The following is a 23,394-nucleotide window of genomic DNA, read 5'->3' as shown; positions in this document are numbered from 1 at the left end:
ATTAAATAATAAAATAAATATATTTTAATATTGCTAAAAATTAAAATAAAATTAAACATAAAAAAAATTTAATCTGAAGGAGTGACAAAAAATATTTCTCTAACGTTTGAAGAGTCTCCCTATAAAAGTTTGAAATGTTTAAAAGATATAGTCTTTAATTTTTGCAAAAATAAAAAATAAAAAATAAAAATCTCTATGAAATTTACAATCTTTGCACTTTCATGTGAAAAAAATTTATCCTTTTTTCATAATACATTTTGTCACTCCTTCAAATTAATTTTTCTTTTTTACGTTTTATTTTACTTGAATTTTTAAAAACATTAAAATAGAGTTGTTTTATTATTTAATTATTTTTTAACTTATTATAGTTGTGCATCAAATAAATTATTAATTAGACTTGTATTTAATTGTGGACATTTTTGTCATTTAAATAAAGTAAAATTGCATTTATGATGATTAAGTCAAGATTCATTTAATATTACAATTAACTATGCATTCTTGTAAAATTAAAGACATATTAATTATCCTTAACCAGTACCTTAAGGACACTAGTTAACATTTTCCAATATTTTTTTATCAAACATTTATGTAAAAAGCATTTAATTTTTTTATCATATATTAATCAAATTTAAAAGCTTAATTAACTTTTTATTTTGGGGAGACAGAAAACATGTTAGGTTTACATAAGAGATTTCACTAGGGAGATATAACACCAATAAAATCTGAGTCCAACCATATAAGATATTGACATTACTCTCGACTCAAAATCATGGATTTATAGGTCTCAATCCTTATAATGCTCTACTTTTTTATTTTTAATCAATATAAAACATGTGATAAAAAGAGAAAACTTTTAAAACATGTTAGGTTTACAAAAGGGGCTTTACTGAGAAGATACAACACCAACAAGACCCGAGTCCAACCATATAAAACATTGATGTTATTCTCAACTCAAAATCTTATATGGGTTCATGGATCTTTATCATTATACAACACTCTATCCTTTTAGTTCTAATAATATAAGACTTAAAATCACGCTTAAATTCTCAGTAGAAACATGTGATAAAAAGAGGAAACTTTTAAAACTCAAATTAAAAGTACAAATATACTTAATATGTATTTTGTACATAATGTTCCCAAAATGGGACAAAAGTTTGATGAAGATCTAGTTAGACAACTTTCAAAATCGACAAAAGTATGATGAAAATGGAGTTAGATAAGTCATGAAGTGAAAGAAAACCACCCATAAAGACTTTCTTTTGACATTATAAATAATTACACCAACCTCCGCTTCTTAAAGGTTTGATTCAAGTAATTAAACAATGATTATAAAATATTGTCATATTCCGCACATTATAAATTGATTAATTCACACACTAAGTTGGAATAATAAATTTTGTTAATTTCAATTAATTTAATAGAGTTTACTTTAGAGGTTGACGCTTAAAAAAGATAAGAAAGAAGTTTGCAAAGGGATTACTACAAATGGGTAGACATGAGATCACATCAGTTGGCGATTCACACAGTATAAATCTGTACGGAAAAAGAATCTAAGAAAATGAAAAAAGAAAAAAAGGTTCTAAATAGAAAAAGCAATAAAATATAGAAAATACTTATTTTGGTAAACATTATAAAAGGGTATTTATTTCTCCTATCTACATTCGAAAGTGAGGAATAGCAGCCAGAAATTGGAAAACAAAGACACACACGCTACTCAGAGATATTTGTTGGAATCATTGTCAGAGTTTGTGAGTGAGTGAGTGAGTGAGTGAGGGTATAACCCCCATCATCTTCTCATTCACCAAACATCTTAATCACCCATTTCTGGTAATATAACAACAACCAAGCTAGGTAAGGTAAACTCAAACTCAAACTCAAACACACCTTAATTTTCTTTCTGTTTGTGTTTGTTTTCCCTTTCCTTTTGCAATATCTGTTAAATTGCTGGTTTGTTTGTGGAAGATCTGTGACAGTATACATGCACCTGTATATTTGATTTTATGAGCCTGAATTGGGGTTGAATTTGGATGAATATGAAATCGATTGAGTGTAGAAAATGGCGAGAAAGAAGATACCGATCAAGAAGATCGACAACATAAACGCGAGGCAAGTAACATTCTCAAAGAGGAGAAAAGGTCTTTTCAAGAAGGCTCAGGAACTGTCAACTCTTTGTGATGCTCAGATTGCTCTCATAGTCTTTTCCGCAACCAGCAAGCTCTTCGAGTACGCCACTTCAAGGTATATGTCTTTCTTTCCGTACCATTATCTTCTTTCCTTTTTTCTTTTTTCTTTCTTTTTTCTTTTATCATTTTCTTTTTTCTTTTATATATATATATATATCCATGTGCATGTGCAACCCTTTTACCTTTTCTTTTTACACACACACACACACACTCATTCATATATATCTTTCGTCACTACAGAATACCAAACTTTCTTTGCACAACTCACTGTATATTTTAACAGCATGAAAATAAACATTAAATTTCATTTTACTATAGTGTTAATGATAGACAACACTGTATGATGTTGTCTGGTTTTGCAATTCACTATACAAACAGTTCTCTATATTCCTTACAACTTTCATTTTTTCTCAACTCCTGCAACTTTGTTTTTCCATAAATTATTTGTTTTTTCAGGCTGTATGCAACTTATGCTCTTAATAATTACATATTCAACTTGATTTGGAATATTATTTGCAATGCTTGATTAAAATTTAGCAGTGGGAGTGAAACAAATAGAAAAACGAAAACACTCTCCCAAAGTTACTGTGTATAAGATAACATTCTTTCTGCATAACAATGACCAAAAAAATGTAAATGCTGATACTTTATCACAGACAGTATAAAAATATATGAATTTCTTTCATAAAATTGATCCACTCCAATTAGAAGTATGATCAACAACACAATTCATGATATATAGACAGACTCACGTTTTATATAATAAAACCACCTAGTGGCTGCAATGGCCGCAGATGAAAATTTGAAAAATACATCAAATTTATGGGTTATAGTTTTTACAAGGACTGGTACATAATTATACATTAAAACTGTTTCGGCAATGCAAACGTGATTGAAGTAAAAAAAGAAACTAAAATTGGTATGAAGAAAAATAGCAAGAAGTTTAGTAAATTTCACAGAAATTGGAGTCTTAAAACGTGACTAGGATAAGTATTTCCTTCTTTGTCTCCCTGTATCTAAGTATATGACAGAAGTCAAACCATGAAATTATAGTTCAAATTATATATATTAACATAGATTAAGAAATTCTAGATTTAAAACCTTTTTAATTAAAATAGTATTTATAATCATTTGTATAGTGATATACACATTTCGATTAAGCAAGGAGAATAGAGATTATTAAGAACTCATAATTACACTGTTCTATTCCTGTAAACACCTAAACTTATGCTAATCATGGTTATAGTCTGCGTTTTTCAATTGTAAAACAAACTATGAATATTTTTTTACAATTAATCGAAAAGTACTTCTTAGAACATAGTAAAACCACAAAGACTATGAATTCTAAATTCGAATTGGATAGAAAGAATACATATTACATTTGAATACAGTTTAGATTCGTCAACCCTTGTGAAAAGGGGTTTTGTTAAGTTATAGTAGAAATAAAAGTTAAATATATTTTTTGTCCTTTAACTTTTAGTGAAAATTGAAATGAATTTTTCTTTGAAATTTTTGATCAATTTAGTTTCCTATCTTCAGAAATGAGTAGATTTAGTCATTTTAATAAAAACTTATTTGTTAAGTTTATTTGACGTTTCAAACACAATTATCAGTTAACATTGAATCAAAAATATGTCAAACGGGGTAAATAACTCAAATACTATCATGAAATTCGTTTAAAACATAAAACAAACTTAACAAAATTGGGTTAAAAAAATTAGATCCATACATTTCTATAGTTGATGAATTAAATTAGCTAAAGTTTTGAAAATAAATTAATTTCAATTTTCACTAAAAATTAAGGGACAAAAATATATTCAACCTTAAAAATAAATCTTGAAAATAAAAAGGAAGATCATGCATGCTCATTGCAAACTCCTGGTTCACTTAAAAATGTTTATAAGAGACTTGACATTTATCTAAAATTCAAAATATTAAGGTAATATCTATGAATCTTTCTCCTTGTATAATATTCATTCACTTATTTTTCACTCAATGTAGGACTTTTGGCTTCACACTTAAGTTTCTTATCATCTTTACCTCTAGTGTGAATCTTTGCACATTTTTTTTTGGTTTAATTATGCCTTTGGTCCCCATTTTGGAGTCAAAATCTCAAAATGGTACCCAAATTTTTAAAAGTCTCAAAATGGTCCCCTTTTTTGTTGAAACGTCTCACGTTTGCCCTTGCCGTTAAGTCAACGTTGACGCCGTTAGAGGGAGTACCATGTGTCAGTTCCTCGATTTTTTGAATTTTTTATTAATTTTTTTTTGAATTTTTTTTATTTTGAATTTTTTTTTGAATTTTTGTGAAAAAATTAAAAAAATTGCCACGTGTCAAGCTGTCATCGTACCACGTGGCAGTGACAGTGACACGTGTCAGTATTATTTTCTTAGTCTCAATTTGGTCCCTTTATTTTAATTTGTCTTAATTTAGTCCCAATTTTTGTAAAAATTAGCAATTTTGTCCCTCTCCAAATTGAAATCAAATTTAATTTCTGTATAAATGTACACAAATATTTCCATCAAAATTGATATTTCAAGTAAATATTTTTAACCAAATTAAGTTCATTTAATTAATATTTTACATTGAACTTTATTTAAAATGGTTTAAAAGTTGTTAATAGAAAATAATGTTAATAGAAAAAAATTCATAAATTACCTAGTTCATGTTACAATAAAACACATAAATTTAAAATTTTAAAACAATTTTAAGTAAAGTTGAATGTGAAACATAATTTTAACTAAACTTAGCTATGTTAAAAATATATAATAAAAATATCAATTTGAATACAAATATCAAATTTAATAAAAATATTTGTATAACATTTATATAAAATTAAATTTTGTTTCAATTTGAAGGGGGACAAAATTGCTAATTTTTACAAAAATTGAGACTAAATTGAGACAAATTCAAATAAAGGGACCAAATTGAGACTAACAAAATGACACGTGGCGTAATACTGACATGTGTCATTGTCATTGCCACGTGGCACAATGACAGCTTGACACGTGGCAATTTATTTGATTTTTTTAAAAAAATTCAAAAAAAAATTAAAAATTAATAAAAAATTAATAAAAAATTTCAAAAAATCGAGGAACTGACACATGGCACTCCCTCTAACGGCGTCAACCTTGACTTAACGGGAAGGGCAAACGTGAGACGTTTCAACAAAAAAGGGGACCATTTTGAGACTTTTAAAAATTTGGGTACCATTTTGAGATTTTGACTCCAAAATGGGGATCAAAGGCATAATTAAACCTTTTTTTTTCATCAAAGAATGAATAAATTAAAGAAGAGCACTTATGGGGTGCTCTAACTCTTTTACAAAAGGATCAATAACCTGTACAAAAGGATGCAAAAGTTTGTTTTTGAAACCTTTCAAAACATGACAACCAATAACTAGAGTGTTGGGAATAGTCCAAGTGTGAGTCAAAAAGTCCCACATTGGATAGAAAAGACAAAGTTAAACACTATATAAGAATAAAGATCCATAACAACATTGCCTTAAGGTTTTGGTGTAAAAGTGGTGTCTAAGGTCTTATATGTGTAAGATTAATGTCATATAACCATATAGAACCACAATCTCTCAATATCCATAACCATGCCTATGATGAATATAACCCATATATGTGAAAATATATATATATATATATATATATATATATATATATATATATATATATATATATATATATAACCTATCAGTGGTATCAGATTCGGAGTGACTGACCGCATAACCACCACCATAAACAAAAAGGGGTCACCGATGTGACTGACCGCATAACCACAACCAAAGGGGTCACTCATACACCTGAAGGAAAATATACCATATGAAAAAGAAAAAAACAAGGGACTCACCCTTGAGGGGAGATGTTGGGAATAGTCCAAGTGTGAGTCATATAACTATATAGAACCACAATCTTTCAATAACGATAACCTAACCCATATATGAAAAAATATATAACCTATCATAGAGATCCAACAAAAATTAAAAAGACCCTAAAAAAGATGAACATGGGACTAAAGCAGTAGTCATAAACTTGAATCTTTGCACATTGCAAACTTTTGCTTCACCTCAAAAGTGTTTTACTCATGAGTCGATGTTTCAGAAGATAGTAAAGATGATTTTAGAATGTAAATCCATTATAAAGGGAAATAATGAATGTATATAAAGTATAAAAGGTTTAGAGCGTCTCTAGTAGAAATATATGTATATATGATTTTAAAAAAACACGAATCATCTATTTGTATAACATTTTCCACATACGACTCTAATAGTTTGGTTCCTCAAGGGCACATACTGGAAGAGTTGATATCTAATGTGAGAGATGTGGATTTTATGAGTATATATAAAAGATTTGACATCTTTAACGAAAAACCTTAAATCAACAAGTTTGTTAACATATTTTCACCACTTATCTTCCTTGGTTCTCATGTCTCCGTATCTTCATTTTTAATATCACAAGCAATGTTATTCCCCAACCTATCCTACACATAGAAATTAAAGAATTAAGAGAAAGTTTATGTCTAAATCTAAGAAAAATGCATTAAATATACGAGTAAAATAACACCTCAAAATTGTGCAGACAACTTAGATTGAAACAGAAAATCCTCTATCTACAATGTATATTTTGTTGCTTTGTCGGGGTTTCTGCAAAGCTAGTTTGATGGAGAATGGAGAATATGTTTAGAACCATAGAAGGAAGGCGTGTTAAATTCTGGGCCATTGTAAGTTCTTGACGGAAGAATGAAATTTGTTCTAAATAACAAGAACGAACTTCTGAATTTTGTCTTAGGCTTCATACTTTCTTCATCTTCTCACGAACGTTTGAATCTGCATGTACACTGGAGAAATATATTACAGAATGCAGTTGTTGTTTGAAAGCCAAAAGTTCTTGATGTAACTCAATATTCTTAAGTGTCGTTGAAGCTTGGATCAAAAGTATTAGGTGTGGGAAAACTCCATCAAGAAACCAGAACTTGTTTTTCTAACCCATCTTCATGGCTCTTCTCCCAACTCTCATAGTTTTTAATTGCGATGTCGAAAATAGGTTTTTGGCAATGGTTCCACCATCGGAACATTGACAATTTTGGATCACTCCCTCGATTTCTCAGTCTCTTAAAACATGGCACAACAAAACTAAAAAATAAGCTATGTTCTCAAGACGAAAGAAACCCAGAATCTCATATACACTTCTTAAGAATTTTTGAAGGAAATGATTTGAACTTGCTAGTGCTTTGGTAAAAAGAAGAGAAATATAGGGAATGCGTTGAAAAATTACTTTTATTTTATAATACGATTTATGAGAAAGAAAGTAAATGTCGTTTAATTATACATATAATTGATAATAAGGTTAAGTCAATTATGTATGTGTTCATATTGATAAAGAGAAAATTATAAAATAAGTATTTCTTTTCTACTAATTCTTTCTTTTTCTCTTGTTGGAATTGTCTATATCCAATTGTTAACGGTTAAATATTTCTGTCCTTATCATTCTGTTAACAGTTAACTGTTAACTGTTATTTTTGTTTTTCGCAATTCATTCTCTTAATGATTATTGTCTTTGTAAAAACAAGTTTATCGGATTCTTAGTTTTTTTATTTTATTTTTTTCAATTTTAACACCCCATCTTTAAGAAAATATATGGTAATGGTGAAGTGATAGAGAAGATTAATGTGATTTTTTAAAATGAAATGTTGAATTTTTAGCTAAATATATTGTATTTTATTTTCTATCCATTATATTTAAATATAATGTTATGTATTTAAAGTTAATTAGAAACTAACAGCAATAGGTGGATATGTCTCTTAAGACTGTTTTTCTGTTTGATCATTCTGTAGTTATATTACATTCATGGACATGATAACAAATTTGTGTTACAGTTCTTGATTATGAGATTATATGATTTATTTTTTTATTGGTAAGAAAGATGAAACTATAAATATAAAAATTATAAAAAATTCAAAACATGTTTTTTTTTAATTGATAATTTTTAATAATAAAATGTTCAATAATTTCGTAGTAACAAAATCTGCAAAAGTCATTTAAATACAAACAATTGATTTAATTAAGTTGGAATATCAAATGAAAATCAATCTAAATTAAATAACATTTGATTTTTTATGTTTAGTTCGGGTGACTTTTTAATCAAAAAATATTCAAAGTAAAAAATGAATATCCCTATATTCTACGAAGAATTTTCCTAGCAATATTGTAAAAGGTTTAAACTTTGGAATTATATATTCTAATAAGACTTACTTAATCATAATTTTTTTTACTTAAGAATTAATCTCGCAGTTTTTCCTGAGAATGTTTAAGTGGTTTCACTTGAAGTTATATTTAGTTTTCTGGTCTTTTAAATCGAAAGATTTCCCATTTTATTGATTCCATTTTCTTAAGCATTTATTGGTGTTCTCCTTGCATTTGATTCAAAAGCTATAATTCGGTTTCAGAATTTATTCAGTTTTCTCAACATAACAGTAGAGTTCATTTACACCTGAATGGTCTAGCATATACAGTCTATTGATAAACAGTTCTTACAATTAATTTAACATCAACATTGTTGAAATTTGATAATGCTTCGAATAAGAAATTATCAGATATTAAAATAATAAAGAATCAAGATACACACCCAAATTATATATTGGTTGGAGTACTTTTAGTACTCTCTCTATATGAATATTCTGTTGTCAATAAGAAAAAGAAACCATTTGAAGAGGATGTAATAGTTGATAAGCTTAATTTCCAGATTGATTAGAAAAGAAGCAACACTTTTCTTGTCAACATATTTTGAACAACTTTCTACACAAAAGAACATTCAAAATTCTAAAAGTTGTTGACTTTATGAAAAAACATGAAAAGGTCTGAAACATATGTCTATCTAAAAGAAAATTGAATCATCAAATTAAGCGCATTAAAGCTCTAATGAACATGTGAAGATGTCTATACAAAAATCTCAGCCTCGTGCAAAAACAACAAATATAATAAAATCAAGCTGGGATAATAACTCATGAATACATATCAAGATAAGTCTTACAAATTGAATTTGACTCACTTAACCCACGAGTTAGTTATGTTAGAGTGGAGAGTGGATTGATCTCTAGCCTACCAATAACGTTTTGTTAATATTTTTACCATTTTTCTTATAAATTTTGTATTGTAATTATTTAGTGTTTCTAAATATATAAGTTCACAATTTGATATTTTTAAATATTAATGTTGTTTAATAATGTTTGAATAGTTCAGATGTTTAATTTATGTGTTTGTCAATATGTTAATATTTTAATTTTCAACTACTATCTAATGGCTCAGCTGCAAAAGCTACATTCCAGATATTTCCAAACTGCCTTTCTTAGCACTCAACAACACATTTTAAGGCTCAGCTGCATCATTCCTTAATTCTTTAAAAAATCACTGAAATTCATTGAAATATCATTAAATTCAAGAAATTATAATTCTCCATACCTCATTATGTAATTATAAGATAAGAAGGATTGCTTGCTTACAAAATATAATTAATTAAAGTGTGATAAGTGTCACATTTATGTCTAAATTAACATTTTTTAGACACTTATCAGTTACAAAATTTCTAACTCATCAAAAAGGTGAGTTGGGTTAAACATATCCTATTTTAGCTTAACCTATGGTAAGTCAACCCGTGTGAGTCAAATTGACTCACTTTAACATTCCTATTCATGAAGAACCGGAGAGTAATTTTCCAACGAAACTTCAACATCATCCAATCTTCTTCGTGCTCTGGAATAAAATCTTACCTGCCAACATATACTCAAGTCGAAATCCATTGTTGTACCGGCCAATATCCTACCACAAATACATCATCAAAGTCATTAACACTAAACTATCTCCAAACACATAACACACATGTCAAATTGCTCTTCTTCCTCCCTTGGTTACTGATACCACTAGAACCATGTAATAAATAATGTTTACTCCAAATCTTCTAGTACAATTTCTCTGAAAAAAATACAATTTTTTGTGACACACAATTATCCAAACCCCAGGCTTTTTAAGTTGTGCTGACAAGTCTCAAATTAACTCTCTAATTTTGTAATTACTTCATACTTTTTCTATTCTTCATATTATTTAATATGAAACTTTGGTTAATACCTACTTCAAAACCATATTTTTCCACTATTTATGGTAGGGATCTCACATAAATTAGAAATGAAGTTACTTGACAATATGTAAGTGGAAATAAATTTTGTCTTATAAATTGGTTTTATAAGATTAAGTTAGCTTAACATTTTTTAACTCTATCCAATCATTTATAGTAAAACTAACATGTTATTTCAGGATTTAGTCACTAGCTTCTAGATACGCCCACTTGGACTAGGTCATATGAGCTCAATGCAAACCTATTAATATGAATTTAACTAATTGATATATAGCAATTAAATAAAAAATAATTATAAAATGATGATATAAAGTTCTTGATTTTATGAGCCTCTTGCGTCTTCACAAAGGAAAAGGAAGGGAAAGTTTTGAATTTAATTTCAACGCCCTTGTCTGTTTCAGCATGCAACAAATACTTGAAAGGCGTAATCGGCATTCAGGTGTTCAAGGATCAGACATTTCATCTACTGGACAACAACAGGTATAACTACGTTTACTTTCTAATATTCCTTTAATCATTAATCAATCAAAACCAAAAGAGCTCTGTTTCTCAGAGATAATTGAATATTTTACTGCAATGAAAAATGTTAGTTCAGTAGAGTAGTCCCGCTGTTTTGCCTCTCTTTTATTTTTCTATCTGTGATTTTTAGGAACAAGTTAATAAATGAAAGAATAAAAAGAATAAAATAAACGACAGAAGAATTTAATGTGATTCGACGTACAATGTGTATGCCTACGTCCACGACTACACAACTAGGAAGTATTTTTATTTTTGGTGTATCTTAAGTTTTACATAGGGTCTCTTATATAGTAAAAATAGAGAATCACATCTCACAATCCTAAGTGTGAGTCATTTGTTGGAGTGGGAGTGTACCAATGTGATTAAGGGACTCATCATTGAAGGAGAGATTGTTAGGAATCCAAGTGTTAGTCTAAGTCCCACATGGGCTAGAAATGAGAAAGTAGAGCACTATATAAGGATAAAGACCCATAAATCTATTCTCTTAAGATTTTGAGTTGAGAGTAGTATTAATGTCTTATGTGATTGGGCTTAGGTCTTATTAGTGTTATATCTCTCCAATGAAACTTCCTTTGTAAACCTAATACTGGTGTCTTGGTTTGTCTGATGATTTTACACAAATTTTTGTTTTAAAGAGTCTAATGTTGTTGATTTGATTTGTCTAATAATAACTCTATCTAGTGGAACAAGTATTGTTGTTTGGAGCTATGCAATTCTCATCGTCATTTGAAAAAGTGTCTCATGATTCCATGTATTTTCATATGGTAGATTATGATTCTCATGACATAATATTTCTGCACCATTCTACATCCTTAACTTGGGAGGAACATAGGAACAACGAAAAAAAAATGATTTGGACATAGTTGTCTTTGATAGCTTGCTTATGAACAATTAAAAAATGATGAAAAATCTAATACAATCTATGTATATATAGCTTGGAAGTGAGTCTTTTGACATGCTGCGCAAGGTTGTAGAAGATAAGACTCATGAACTGAGGTATGAACTCACTGCAACTTCTTTAATTTAGACTTAGATAAAATATCCATGCACGAAAGACAGATATGGTTTCCATGAATGCACATGTTTAATGCAGTCAGTTGAATGGACAAGACTTGCAAGGATTGACAATACAAGAATTGCAGAAACTGGAGGAACTTCTCCAAAGACGTTGGACCACTATTTCAAAAATTAAGGTTTCTCCCAAACTTTTGTACTCTAACTTCGTTATAGCTGTTTCCCCTTACGAGATGAAATCTAGAACTTAATTGTACCTGGGAAGTCAACGTTGTACACGTAAATTGTGCATGCTTTTGACGTACAATACTAATCAATTAACGTGTTGATTCCAGGAAGAAAAAATGACACAAGAGATCAACAGCCTTAAAACAAAGGTAAATGCTCACACAGGTTCCAAATCCTATATGTCTTTGAGATATTATTCGTATTTTCTGGTCAAATCAATTTGTATCTTAAATATTATTAAACATTCTAAACCAACGACAAAATTTTCTATCAATAGGGCTAGTATGCCAATGACAAACCTAAAAAACTGGACACTTCATATTCAGTTATTCATCCAAAACTCCACAACCTTGAATATATAGGTCACACTTCCTTATGTTTTTTTCTCAGTGCATGTTAATAACTCATACTTGAATTTCTGACGTGAAACCTAGAAGATGTATAAGTTCAACTCGTCTAGTTAAAATAACACTACAACAAAAATCGCTTTAGACAACAATACAAAACCGTGAACTAAAGTTTAGACAACAATTTTTTAGATATAGTCTAGGTGAACGTAACTATAAATAATAGGCCACTATTTTCATTACGGCAACAATTTTAAAACTGCTGCTTAAAATCCTCATAAAAGGCAAGGATTTTGATGTACATATTTTTCAAAACTTCACATTTTCAACACCGTGAGTTCTTGGAGTTTTCACTTTAAAATTAAAGGTAGGGAAGAGATTCAAATTTTTGTGTTTTTGAAACTAAGTTTTGCATTTTCAGTCAAAAAAGGAGGGAGAGAATTTTTCTAATCTAAAAGCTTTAATTTTGAGTGTATTTTAGAACACACATTAGCCCACACTTCTTACGAGCAATATTTAAATGTTGTTTAAGATAGTTTTTAAGTCACGTCTAAAAAACTGTTGTCTTTACTATATTTAGACCATATTTTTATATTCGTGGTCACGTTTGGTGTTCTCTAAAATGATTTTTATTGTAGTGTAATTTGATGAAGCCATTTATGTGATTCATAAACAGGGAGAGACAGATGTGATAGAAAATATGCTAAAGGTATATTATTTAGTCGTCATAATGTTCGTTAGAAAAATAATATCAAAAGTGCATTTAAGTTTAAAATGTCTTGGTTGAAGCTGGTAATCGTTGCTTGGATGTGGAAAACTATGTTCTTGAATAATTTTCAGACACCCTGATAGTAAAAACGAATTTTTTTTTTTTTGTTTATAATAATGCAGCCTGTTGGCGATTTTTTCATGAATCTTTATTCACTCAACCTTTTTCTGCAATGATATTTGGCAATTAACGTTGCTGGTGAAGGAGGCCGAACTTACAGAAGAGAACCAGAAACTGAAGCAGGTGATAGGCTTTTTCAAAACCTAGCTCATTTATTTGTGGTCCATGAGTTTCTGAGATATATCTACTTTAAAACGAACTTAGCAATAATCAATATTACTGTTTTTAATAGAATTTTTATGAACAGAAGTTGGTTCGAGAACAAAGGCAGTGTTATGAGTCAATTACTAGCAGTTCATCTGATTTTCCTGCAGACAATGGTAGTTCTGATACATCTCTCAAGTTGGGGTTAGTTTATACTTCATTTCATCCTTCGAACATTATTGTATTACAACATGTTTTAGTCTTTTATTGTAATTAACATCTCAACATGTTTAATGTTACTTCAGAAGCTCCTTCTCATTTGTGTTTATCTATAATCTCTATGGTTATGCAGGCTGCGTTTATTTGAATGAAATGGTTCAGAGAACCATAGTGAGAAGTTAACTGGATTAGCTTCGTTTTCTGTATGAAAGACAAGATCAATGTTGTTTTGGAATTTGACAAACAATTTGCTTTTGATGAGTAGCAGCTGGAAAAAATTCACAGCTGGGTAACTTATTTTGTAACCTAAACAGAACATTGTAATTGTTATTATGCCATACGTGGCTGGTTAAATAGACAGGAATGGTTATTTTATAAATCTAAAAATTTAGGACAGAGAAAAAGAAATCTTCCGACTTAGTTTTGGTTTGTTTGTATTTTCAATTTTCAATAAATTTAAGATAAATATATAGTATTTTGTTTCGTTCGTAATTCTTAAAAATATAAATGATATAAAAATTAGTACAAGTGGAAACATATTCATTTTGAACAATTTCTATAAACCATTAAACAGTTATATAGGCACATCGTATACAGTGTGTGTAAACAAGTTGCTTTTTATCTGCTAAACTAGCCCTGCCTACAACATAACTGTTATATATATACAAATTGATTAGTAATTGGTTATGATAATAATATTTGTTCCGGTAAAAAATATTAATAACCAGTGAAACTACGTGTCTGAGTTTCCATTAATGACCATCTGTCTGACATAAATGTATACAGAAACGCAAACCTCAATGCACATGTCAAATATTAAATTCTAAGACACGTGCTCTACTTACTTTTTTCAGAGTATATTCCTTAATTAATAAATAAAAAAATAAAAGTAAAATTAATTAAATCATATTTAGGTTGAATATACAATTCAATTTTTATTATTCAGCTATTATTATTATTATTTAAATTATATTATTTGAAAATAGTTATTTTTTTAGTATATATTTCCGATTCCTCCAATCAATTGAGACAAGTAAAACTTTAGGTAAATTCAAAAGGTACTCACGTATTTAGATTTAATTGTTATATCATAGTCTTGTGTATTGAACAAAAGCATGATGAAAGCCAATTTCATACTTTAGCTTAATTTTTTGTTTATTAATTTTTATGTTTGTTTCTATATTAGGATCTATGATGTATGTCATCTTGAAGTTCATGTAAAGAAAATAATAAAAATAATGAATCGTTTTTTCTAAACATGCATGTCGATAATTCAACCGACCATTATGGTGGCTCCCCACTGTAGTAGACTCAGCCTTTTAACTTTGTCTCTTAGTAACACTTGGTCAGTGTCTTGCTTCATGCGAATCATGGTTCGCACTTCAATCAGTATCTTGCCCGATTTCTTGCGCATTTTGTTAATAATTTTGTTGAGAATCTGAATTTAAATTTTATATTAGATAAAAATAAAAAAGATAAGTAATATACAATAAATTTATTGTTTTAAAATTTTAGGTTAAATGTGATTTAACTAAAATATTATCCGTGTTTGTGTTTCTCGGTAAATCTTTTTACAGACTTATAAGTGGTATCAGGCTAGAAAATTCAGAAATCCATTATTTTATAGATTTTGAATTAAAAATATATCATTTCTTATGTGGTCTAGCTCCTCTTGTAATTTCTAAGATCCCTAAACCCATTACATCAAAATTTTAAGTTTAATATAAATTAAAATTAAATTTGAAATATAAAAATAAAATAATTTATCTACCATTCAGAATGTTAGCATTCAGATTATTCAGATTATGGAAAAAGAGTCCATGGCATTAATGTTAGCATTCAGCACAGGACCATATCTTTTAGGATAAAAATTTATCTACCATTCAGAATAGGAGACCTTATCTTTAAGGATAGAATTTTGTAAAACGTATATTTGAGATCTTGTAATTATCAATTAAAAATAAAATTAATTTTAATTATATAAGTGAAATAATTCTCACCCTATAAAACGACCTTAAACACTTCTTATGATAACTCTATTGATCTCCATGTTGGATTTGATGTGATGCAAACATTTAATGAAAAAATAATTATTTAATTGATCAAATTTTGTCTAACGTTTTGTGGGAATCTAACTTTAGCTAACATCAAGATATTCTTGATCAGAATTCTATTTTTGTTGGAACAAACATTATTAGTGATTAATAAAAGTGAAAACAACCATCATTTTTAATTCCCATTAACTAAATTTGAATCGAAATCACCGTTCTTTCTTATTTAGATTCTAAGAAAAGTTTTCAAAATACAGACCACAGATAACTAACTATTAAATTGGATTTTATTTTATTTTTAATCAAAGCCAACATAAACAACTTTAATACAATTTTAGAGAGAGATAGTTTAATCATAATACACACATATGATACACAATCAAATTACACGAATTAGGCTTTATGAATTGGTACATCATTAATGATTTTATATAAAAAATTAGTTTTTCTGATTTAATTATTAATTTATAATTTATATTTTCATAATTATTTATAAAGTTTTTCGTTAAAATTAAATTATAATTGGTTATAATTGGTTGAAACTGTTAATTTTTTTTACCAAGAAGAATCTTTAAATATTTCAAAGTCAAATTTGATTTCAAATATTTAACTTGATTTAACCAATTTACATAAATTACACAACTAAGTTCAAGTTTTGTATATTACTAGAGTAAAATGTTTATGATATTAACTAATTAAATACAATCTTAAAAACAGTTCTCAATACATTAATTTGGAGCTGTGAAAGAAAATGTTTCTATTCAATAATAAGATTGAATTGCTGAGTGATAAAGTATTTCCTCCAAAAGTAGTAAAAAAAAAAAACAAATTGTGGAAGAAGCTTGTAAAAATCTATGAATTGATGTGTGACAGTTTCAGCGAGTACGATAATAAATGGTGAGATAAGTTAGAAGAAGGATTTGTATGCCCATGTCTTCCCTTCGTCTTCTTTCTTTCGAGACAAACACAGGTTAGATTTCTTCTTCTTCTTTTTTTCCCACCCTTTTTCTAATCTCTTCTCTTTCACCCCCATTTATCTAGGTTCCTTCTGCTTTCACACTTCCTTTGACTTTTCCTTTGCCTTTGGTTTTACTTTTTTTTTTTTTTTTTGTTTCGATCTTCGATTTCCCGTTTTGTGAAGATCTTAACAAGTAACCTACGATCATCACTTTCTTAACATAGAATTTTCCGGCAGGTATCAATTTTCTTCACCTTTTTCTGTACGGCTCAAGCACACATACTTTTCTTTCTTTGCAAAACAAGAATACATGTGATGTGACCCTCTTTCTTTTTTATGAAAACGGGTTCACATTTAAAACCGAAATTGCGAATCTTTATTCGTGTTCTTTAATCTCTCAGAACAATTTGTGACAGTTGAAACTTGTTCACTCTCAGAAGCAATAGGGCACAATTTTCTGGTGTTCTTGATTTTGACGAAAATGGTGAGAAAGAAGATACCGATCAAGAAAATAGTGGATGTAACGGCGAGGCAGGTGACATTCTCGAAGAGGAAGAGTGGGCTTCTGAAGAAGGCACGTGAGCTTTCTCTTCTCTGCGATGCTGAGATTGCTCTCATAGTCTTTTCACCTGCTGGCAAACTCTTCGACTATGCAAGTTCAAGGTACTTTCCTCTTCCTAAGCACCCTAGCTTCTTTTGCTATTTCTATAACACCTCCCGGCCCACCCCAGTAGTATCAGGTCTGCAGTCCAATACACTCCAACTCCTCGCTCCAAGTGTCCCCCACTTTGCAAGGCAGGTTGTTGTCAGTGGGTATCGAACCCCAAACCTGACCTTTAACACTCTGGCAAACCATAAAATGTAGAACTTAGATTCACACTTTGATTCCTAACAACAACTAATATTTTTTTATTTTAACCTTTTTTTTATTTAACATTCGTTTTTTATGATAAAACAACAGATATTATATACACTAGTTTACCAAAATGTGGGTGTTGTAACCTATTTCCTTACATATAATATAAATAGTATGACCAAAAAGGTTTTTTAACTTAGCATTAGCTTTATACATGATCAAAGAAAAAAAAAACTCAAAACAAAATTATGCTTTCCTTAAACCTTCATTCCTACATTCATGATTCATCATATAATGTGCACATGTGGATTAGTATTCTTTAGTGTAGCATAGTTAAAATTAATGTACGCTAGTATATAAAAGTTCATTTACATCATTTTTTATTTTTATATAAGTTAATTTTAATTTCTGATATAATATTTTTTTTCTTCTAAATGTTGTTATGTTATGAAGAAACTTTGCAAAAATGTCATAAATCATAGTTTCATATAAACTAGTAGTTTTTATTTTTCTAACTTCACTTTTCCCATGAAATTATGAATGAAATATATACTTTATTCACACGCGCTTTGAAATGTTTATATATATATATATATATATATATATATATATATATATATATATATATATATATATATATATATATATCTTATAGTTTTATATTATTTAAGAGTTAAATAATTCAAGTATATATTTTTATTTAATTTTTCAAAGTATTTTTTATGTCTGAAATCGTAATAAAGTTCTAAATTCTGAAACAAATAATATTTTAAACGTAGTAATTGACCCAGGCAATACTGTCTCCATGAATACTTAAAATTATTGGACACTCAAAGTTGTACAAAATGGTAGACAATATTATTGAAAAACACATTCATAATTAGTCATCTCTATTAAGAAATTTTAATATTTTATTTAATGAGTCATTTATTGATATTGTAACTACAAGTCCCCCTAGACTTAAGTCATTGAGTCGAGTTATATATATATGATTGAAATACAGATCACATCACTGTTTTTATATTCAAAGAGAATTAAATACATTAAACTCTTGGTTTATATATCTATATATATGGTTTTTGATGTTGGATTCAGAGTGTAAAAGAAAAATTAAAAAGTGTATCAAAATTGAACTCATAAACCATATTGATATATAATATGATTTTAAGATCAATTAAGTAGGATAAAGTCACTAAGAATCTAATTTCAAAGCTATGCTTTTACAAATTCTTACAACAGAATAAGAACAGATTAATTATTGGCTGGAGATCTGAACCACAAAAAATAATTAATCAATGGCTAAAGAAAGGTATTCATTTTCTCTCTTTATATATTAGCATAATGATCAAATTCCTAGCAAGGTTTGGATTAACTAAATCTGAATTTAATTTCTATAGATCGTTAGAATAGTATTTTTACAATATTAGTTAATTAAAAAATTGGATGGATACATCTTTTAATTAGTTCTTATAAAAGTAAAAAAAAGTTTATCTTATATAGTGATTTTTACCTATTTATTTTTTAAATTGGTATTTAAATTGGTTACCATAACTAATAACTTTTGGTCACTAAAATTGATTATTAGAAACATTTTCTTATAGTGCAATGAGCAATTCTACAACTTGAAAATTTTAAATTTTCTTCTATTTTAGTTATTTGAAATACCTTCTTAAAAATTTTCAATTTCAATTTCTTTTTAATTTCCTCATCCAAACATATAATTTTTCTTGAAAGAATTCAAATTTTCTAAACAAATGAATTAATCTCTTAAATTGTCTCATCCGAACATATCATAAGATTCGAAAAACAAAACTATTGTATTCAATGGAACAAATTTAAAAGTAATTATGTAAGGATATAAAATATAGATTGGTTATCAACTAATGACAAAATGTTATATTAGATATAGTTATTATAAAAAATGAGTTATTAGTGGTTTATGATTGAATGAAGTATTACATGTGTTATTTGTACTTTATACATTTGCTGTAAATTTCAATTAAAAGGTGAATATATTTATGTAAACTTTTATGATAGATATTTGATGTCATTGTTTAAACAGAAGACATGACGAGGAACATAATGTAATGCAAATGCTCCCCCTGAAGAAATTAACGTGAAGCCTTTTTTGTGTTGTTTGAAGTATGCAGAAAATAACTGAAAGATATATTTTATGTTCAGAGTTGAACCTTGACAAACTAGACCAGTCACATCCTACGGATCAGGTACTTTTTTCGGTTTTATTTTTTAATATCAACACTGGTGTTTAACTGTGGATTCAAGGATTTGAAAAAACATCAATATTTATGATTCTGATTATTCTAGAAAAGGATTTTATGATCATAGGGAAGAAACAATTTTGATTTTTAAATAGAATATTTCAGTAAAAATTACATATATAAAGAGTGGTAAAAACATTGAAGGAACCAAAATTCATATCTACTTTGTGTGGTGATTGTACAGATTACAAGTAATTATACTTCTTTGAAGAAGCAAGTGGAAGACAGGAGTCGTGAAATGAGGTATGTGTATTGTAAATTCATCAGAGAAAGGGTTTATTTTTTAAATTCTCATGTATTGTAAATTTACAATTTCATCTTAGACAACTGAATGGAGAAGAATTGCAAGGATTGAGCCTAAAGGAACTGCAGAAATTAGAAGAACGACTTGGTTCATCCTTGGACCGTGTTTATAAAGCCAAGGTCCATCATTCCCTCTCCTTTCATCACTTTTCTTTATTACACTCTTTAACATTCAACATCTTTCAGGTTCAAAATTTTATAGCAGAGATCAGTATTCTTACGCACAAGGTATATAGAATTCTCATTCATTGTCAGTGTCGGATATAGTTTTGTATTGCTATCATAAATCCTCTGCATTATATGTTGTCTTAATAATCTCTGCCACACTCTGGCTCTATGATGCTCAGTTATAACTTCTCATTTCCCTATGCAGGGAAACAAACTCAAGGAAGATAACCGACTCATAAAACAGGTAACTAGTTTTCACTTTTTATTATTTTCACCAATAAAATTGTTCGGTCGTTAGCTATGAAGTCCGGACACGCCTTATCAATGGATGTGTCCTGTGTCTGACACGTATCGGACACTGACACTCGTATGACACTCTACGATACGTATCAGTAAAGTGTCCAATTTTAAAGACATTTTTTTTTGTCTTTAACATGATTTTGACATGACTCCAACACAATATTAATAACCACAAATACAATTATTTTCTAAAAGATCCATAAATTTGTAAATTTATCACATAAGTTCCTATTATGATTATAAAAATAAGAAAAAAGTATTATATGATCACTACTTTTCACTTTTTTTTATATTAGATAAATAAATTAGATTCATTTCTATGTTAGTTGACCATGTGTTAGTTGAAAGTTTGAAAATAATATATATATATATATATATATATATATATATATATATATATATATATATATATATATATACATGTCGTGTCCCGTATCTTATGTTTTTCAATTTAGCCGTATCTCTGTGTCCGTGTCGTATCTTTGTCTAGGCTTCGTAGGTCGTTAGGGTTTTCTTATTTTCCCACAAATTTTGTCGTATTAATCTCATTCATACTGTTATTCTAAGTTCTGGTCCTGTTACAAAAGAAAATCGCAGGAAAATGTCAGCTTTGTTATTTCTAACAGCAAAATCTTATGGAATAAAAGGGTTTAAACACCAAACAGAAAATAATATTTTTGTGAAAAAAGTGCTGAAAAAACTAGTATACTCTGCTTTTGTTTTCAATGTAACTCAATCAGAATTACCAATAAAGATACTTAGCAGTAGTGTTTTTATTAGTATGTGATGTTTTTAACAGTTCCTCTTGTTTGTGATTTTAGAGGATAACGAATGTAGAAGACCAATCCTTTGACACCTCCCTCACATTGGGGTAAGTTTCTTGGAAAAAGTTGAGTGTTTTTTGTTTGATGTAGTTTTAGAAGTCATGAATAAGAAAACTGAAACTTCATTATTTTGATGCATACTGTGCAGACTACCTTTTCCTTCTGGCTCAAAATAGAGTTTCTGAGTATTGAGTGAACCACGATGCAGTATTTTAGTTAGTGAGAAAAAGGAAGAGTGAACCACCAAGAAAAAAAATGGTTCTTGTATATATATACATAAGGTGATCATTGCAGTTGCAGAGTCTTCAATAGTGACACTCTCTTACAGTTCTGCCAATATTTATTTTCAGGTAATTTCTGTTTGTTAGCATAACAGTGATGCATTCAGATATAATACTACCATATTCATCTCCAAATTCTCTAGGTTAATAATATATTCCTTTAAACTTAAACATGAATCTAGTACTTTAAATTATAATTATCTATACATTGTTGGTTTTGAATGTTGGTGTTATATTACAATTTTAATTTAAATATATATATATATATATATATATATATATATATATATATATATATTTATATATATATATATATATATTTATATATTTTAAATGTGTATTTAAATATACTTTAACTTTGATTCTTAAATTTCCTAAATTATTTTAACTATTATGAAATAATATGATTCAATTAAAATATGTTAAATGGTGTAGAGTAGATAACAATATAAATTAGGTTTTATAAGTTGCTTGGAGAGTTTATAATAAAAAAATTAGATGACATGGATATTTTACTATGTCCTATCTTATAACACATAATTTTGTTTAATATTTTATTATTAGGTATATATAGTTGTTAATGTGGTAAATAAGTTTTCACTGTTTGTTAAATGAAAAATTATGAATAATCATTAATGCAAATATATGATTTAACATAGCTTATACGGATTATGTTACATTTTTATTTTAATCATAGTCTAAGGGTGTGTTCTTTTGAGATAAATGATTTGAAGAAAAGGAAGATGATTGATTTGAATGAATTTGAGAATGAAGTTTATGTTATTTTTTTTAAGGAATTTGGAGGTGATAGTAAAGTGGATTTGAGAGTGAAGTTTATAAGACACTAGTGTATTTTAGAGCTTTTACAGCGCTGTATATGCCTCGGTTCATGTGGACCTGCGGTATAAAAGCACGCGGTGGCAGTTTTGTAATTAAATTGAACTTTTATGCCTCGGTTGTCATAATAACCGAGGCATATAGAGCTAAAAAAATTTGACTCAGCGCGTTGACCACTAATTTAATTTATTTATTTTTTTCACTGATGCAATATGCCTCGGTTCTCTCTTAACCGAGGCAGTAGAGACACTTAATTATTTTGACCACTGCGTTGACCCCTAATTTGAATTTTTTTTTTTTTACTGAAGGAATATGCCTCGGTTCTGTAATAACCGAGGCAGTAAGTGTAATATATGCCTCGGTTCAGAGCCTACCCGAGGCAGTAAGTGTAGAATATGCCTCGGTTTCGAATAACCGAGGCAGTATCCCTTCGTAGGGTTAAAAAACCCCAATTCCTTCGTTGTTCTGCGATTTCATCTTCTCCGTTGTTCTGCGAGTTCGTCTTCTCCGGCCAACCTTCAGTTCTCCGACGACCAGCACCACCGTCACGCACAGGTCCCATCGTCCGGCGCACCTCCGGCGCACCTCTGACGCTCCAGCGCAGCTCTGCGCCACCGTCCCGACGCTCCAGCGCCGCGACTTCTTCTTCTTCGACAAACCACCACCGCACTGCTCCGCCCTTCTCCGACGACCAGCGCAGCTCTGCGCCACCGTCCCGCACACCTCCGACGTAGAGCTCCCACCATCCCGTACACCTCCGACGTTCCAGGGCATCGTTTCGTCGCAGCACCGCACCGCCGCGGCTTCTTCTTCTTCTTCGACCAACCACCACCGTCGCTGCACCTTTGAGGAGTCGTG

The 23,394-nt window shown here is 29.1% G+C and overlaps 2 protein-coding genes across 12 annotated transcripts; both read left to right on the top strand.

Annotated features, from left to right (window-relative positions):
• Positions 1-1,666: 1,666 nt before the first annotated feature.
• On the top strand, positions 1,667-14,058 carry LOC114187603 (MADS-box protein JOINTLESS-like). 8 transcript variants are annotated; one of them, XR_003605292.1, is made up of 9 exons: positions 1,667-1,856; positions 2,054-2,238; positions 10,721-10,799; positions 11,773-11,834; positions 11,932-12,031; positions 12,188-12,245; positions 13,401-13,439; positions 13,567-13,664; positions 13,813-14,058. XR_003605292.1 is itself a non-coding variant. In XM_028075889.1 (9 exons), exons 2-9 carry the CDS (start codon positions 2,057-2,059, stop codon positions 13,829-13,831), a joined length of 639 nt encoding a protein of 212 aa, XP_027931690.1. In that variant the 5' UTR covers positions 1,667-1,851; positions 2,054-2,056; the 3' UTR covers positions 13,832-14,058. The 8 variants fall into 8 exon arrangements, 6 of the variants coding, with proteins under 6 accessions (XP_027931690.1, XP_027931692.1, XP_027931691.1 ...); XR_003605291.1 differs by having other exon boundaries at positions 13,564-13,664; XM_028075889.1 differs by having other exon boundaries at positions 1,667-1,851; positions 12,188-12,229; positions 13,549-13,664.
• A 2,557-nt stretch (positions 14,059-16,615) lies between these two features.
• Positions 16,616-21,875, top strand: LOC114188967 (MADS-box protein JOINTLESS-like). Of its 4 annotated transcripts, XM_028077654.1 has the most exons (10): positions 16,637-16,700; positions 16,872-16,925; positions 17,126-17,351; positions 19,688-19,769; positions 20,008-20,066; positions 20,147-20,246; positions 20,313-20,354; positions 20,500-20,538; positions 21,416-21,465; positions 21,567-21,875. In XM_028077654.1, exons 3-10 carry the CDS (start codon positions 17,170-17,172, stop codon positions 21,592-21,594), a joined length of 582 nt encoding a protein of 193 aa, XP_027933455.1. In that variant the 5' UTR covers positions 16,637-16,700; positions 16,872-16,925; positions 17,126-17,169; the 3' UTR covers positions 21,595-21,875. The 4 variants fall into 4 exon arrangements, 3 of the variants coding, with proteins under 3 accessions (XP_027933454.1, XP_027933455.1, XP_027933453.1); XM_028077653.1 differs by lacking the exon at positions 16,872-16,925 and having other exon boundaries at positions 16,616-16,700; XR_003605533.1 differs by lacking the exon at positions 16,872-16,925 and having other exon boundaries at positions 16,643-16,700; positions 17,105-17,351; positions 20,332-20,354.
• Positions 21,876-23,394: the final 1,519 nt, after the last annotated feature.

The sequence above is a fragment of the Vigna unguiculata genome, chromosome 6 (genome assembly GCF_004118075.2).
Source record: "Vigna unguiculata cultivar IT97K-499-35 chromosome 6, ASM411807v1, whole genome shotgun sequence".
NCBI lineage: Eukaryota > Viridiplantae > Streptophyta > Magnoliopsida > Fabales > Fabaceae > Vigna > Vigna unguiculata.
The sequence above is the reverse complement of the archived record's forward strand: the minus strand, read 5'-3'. Positions and strand labels throughout refer to the sequence as shown.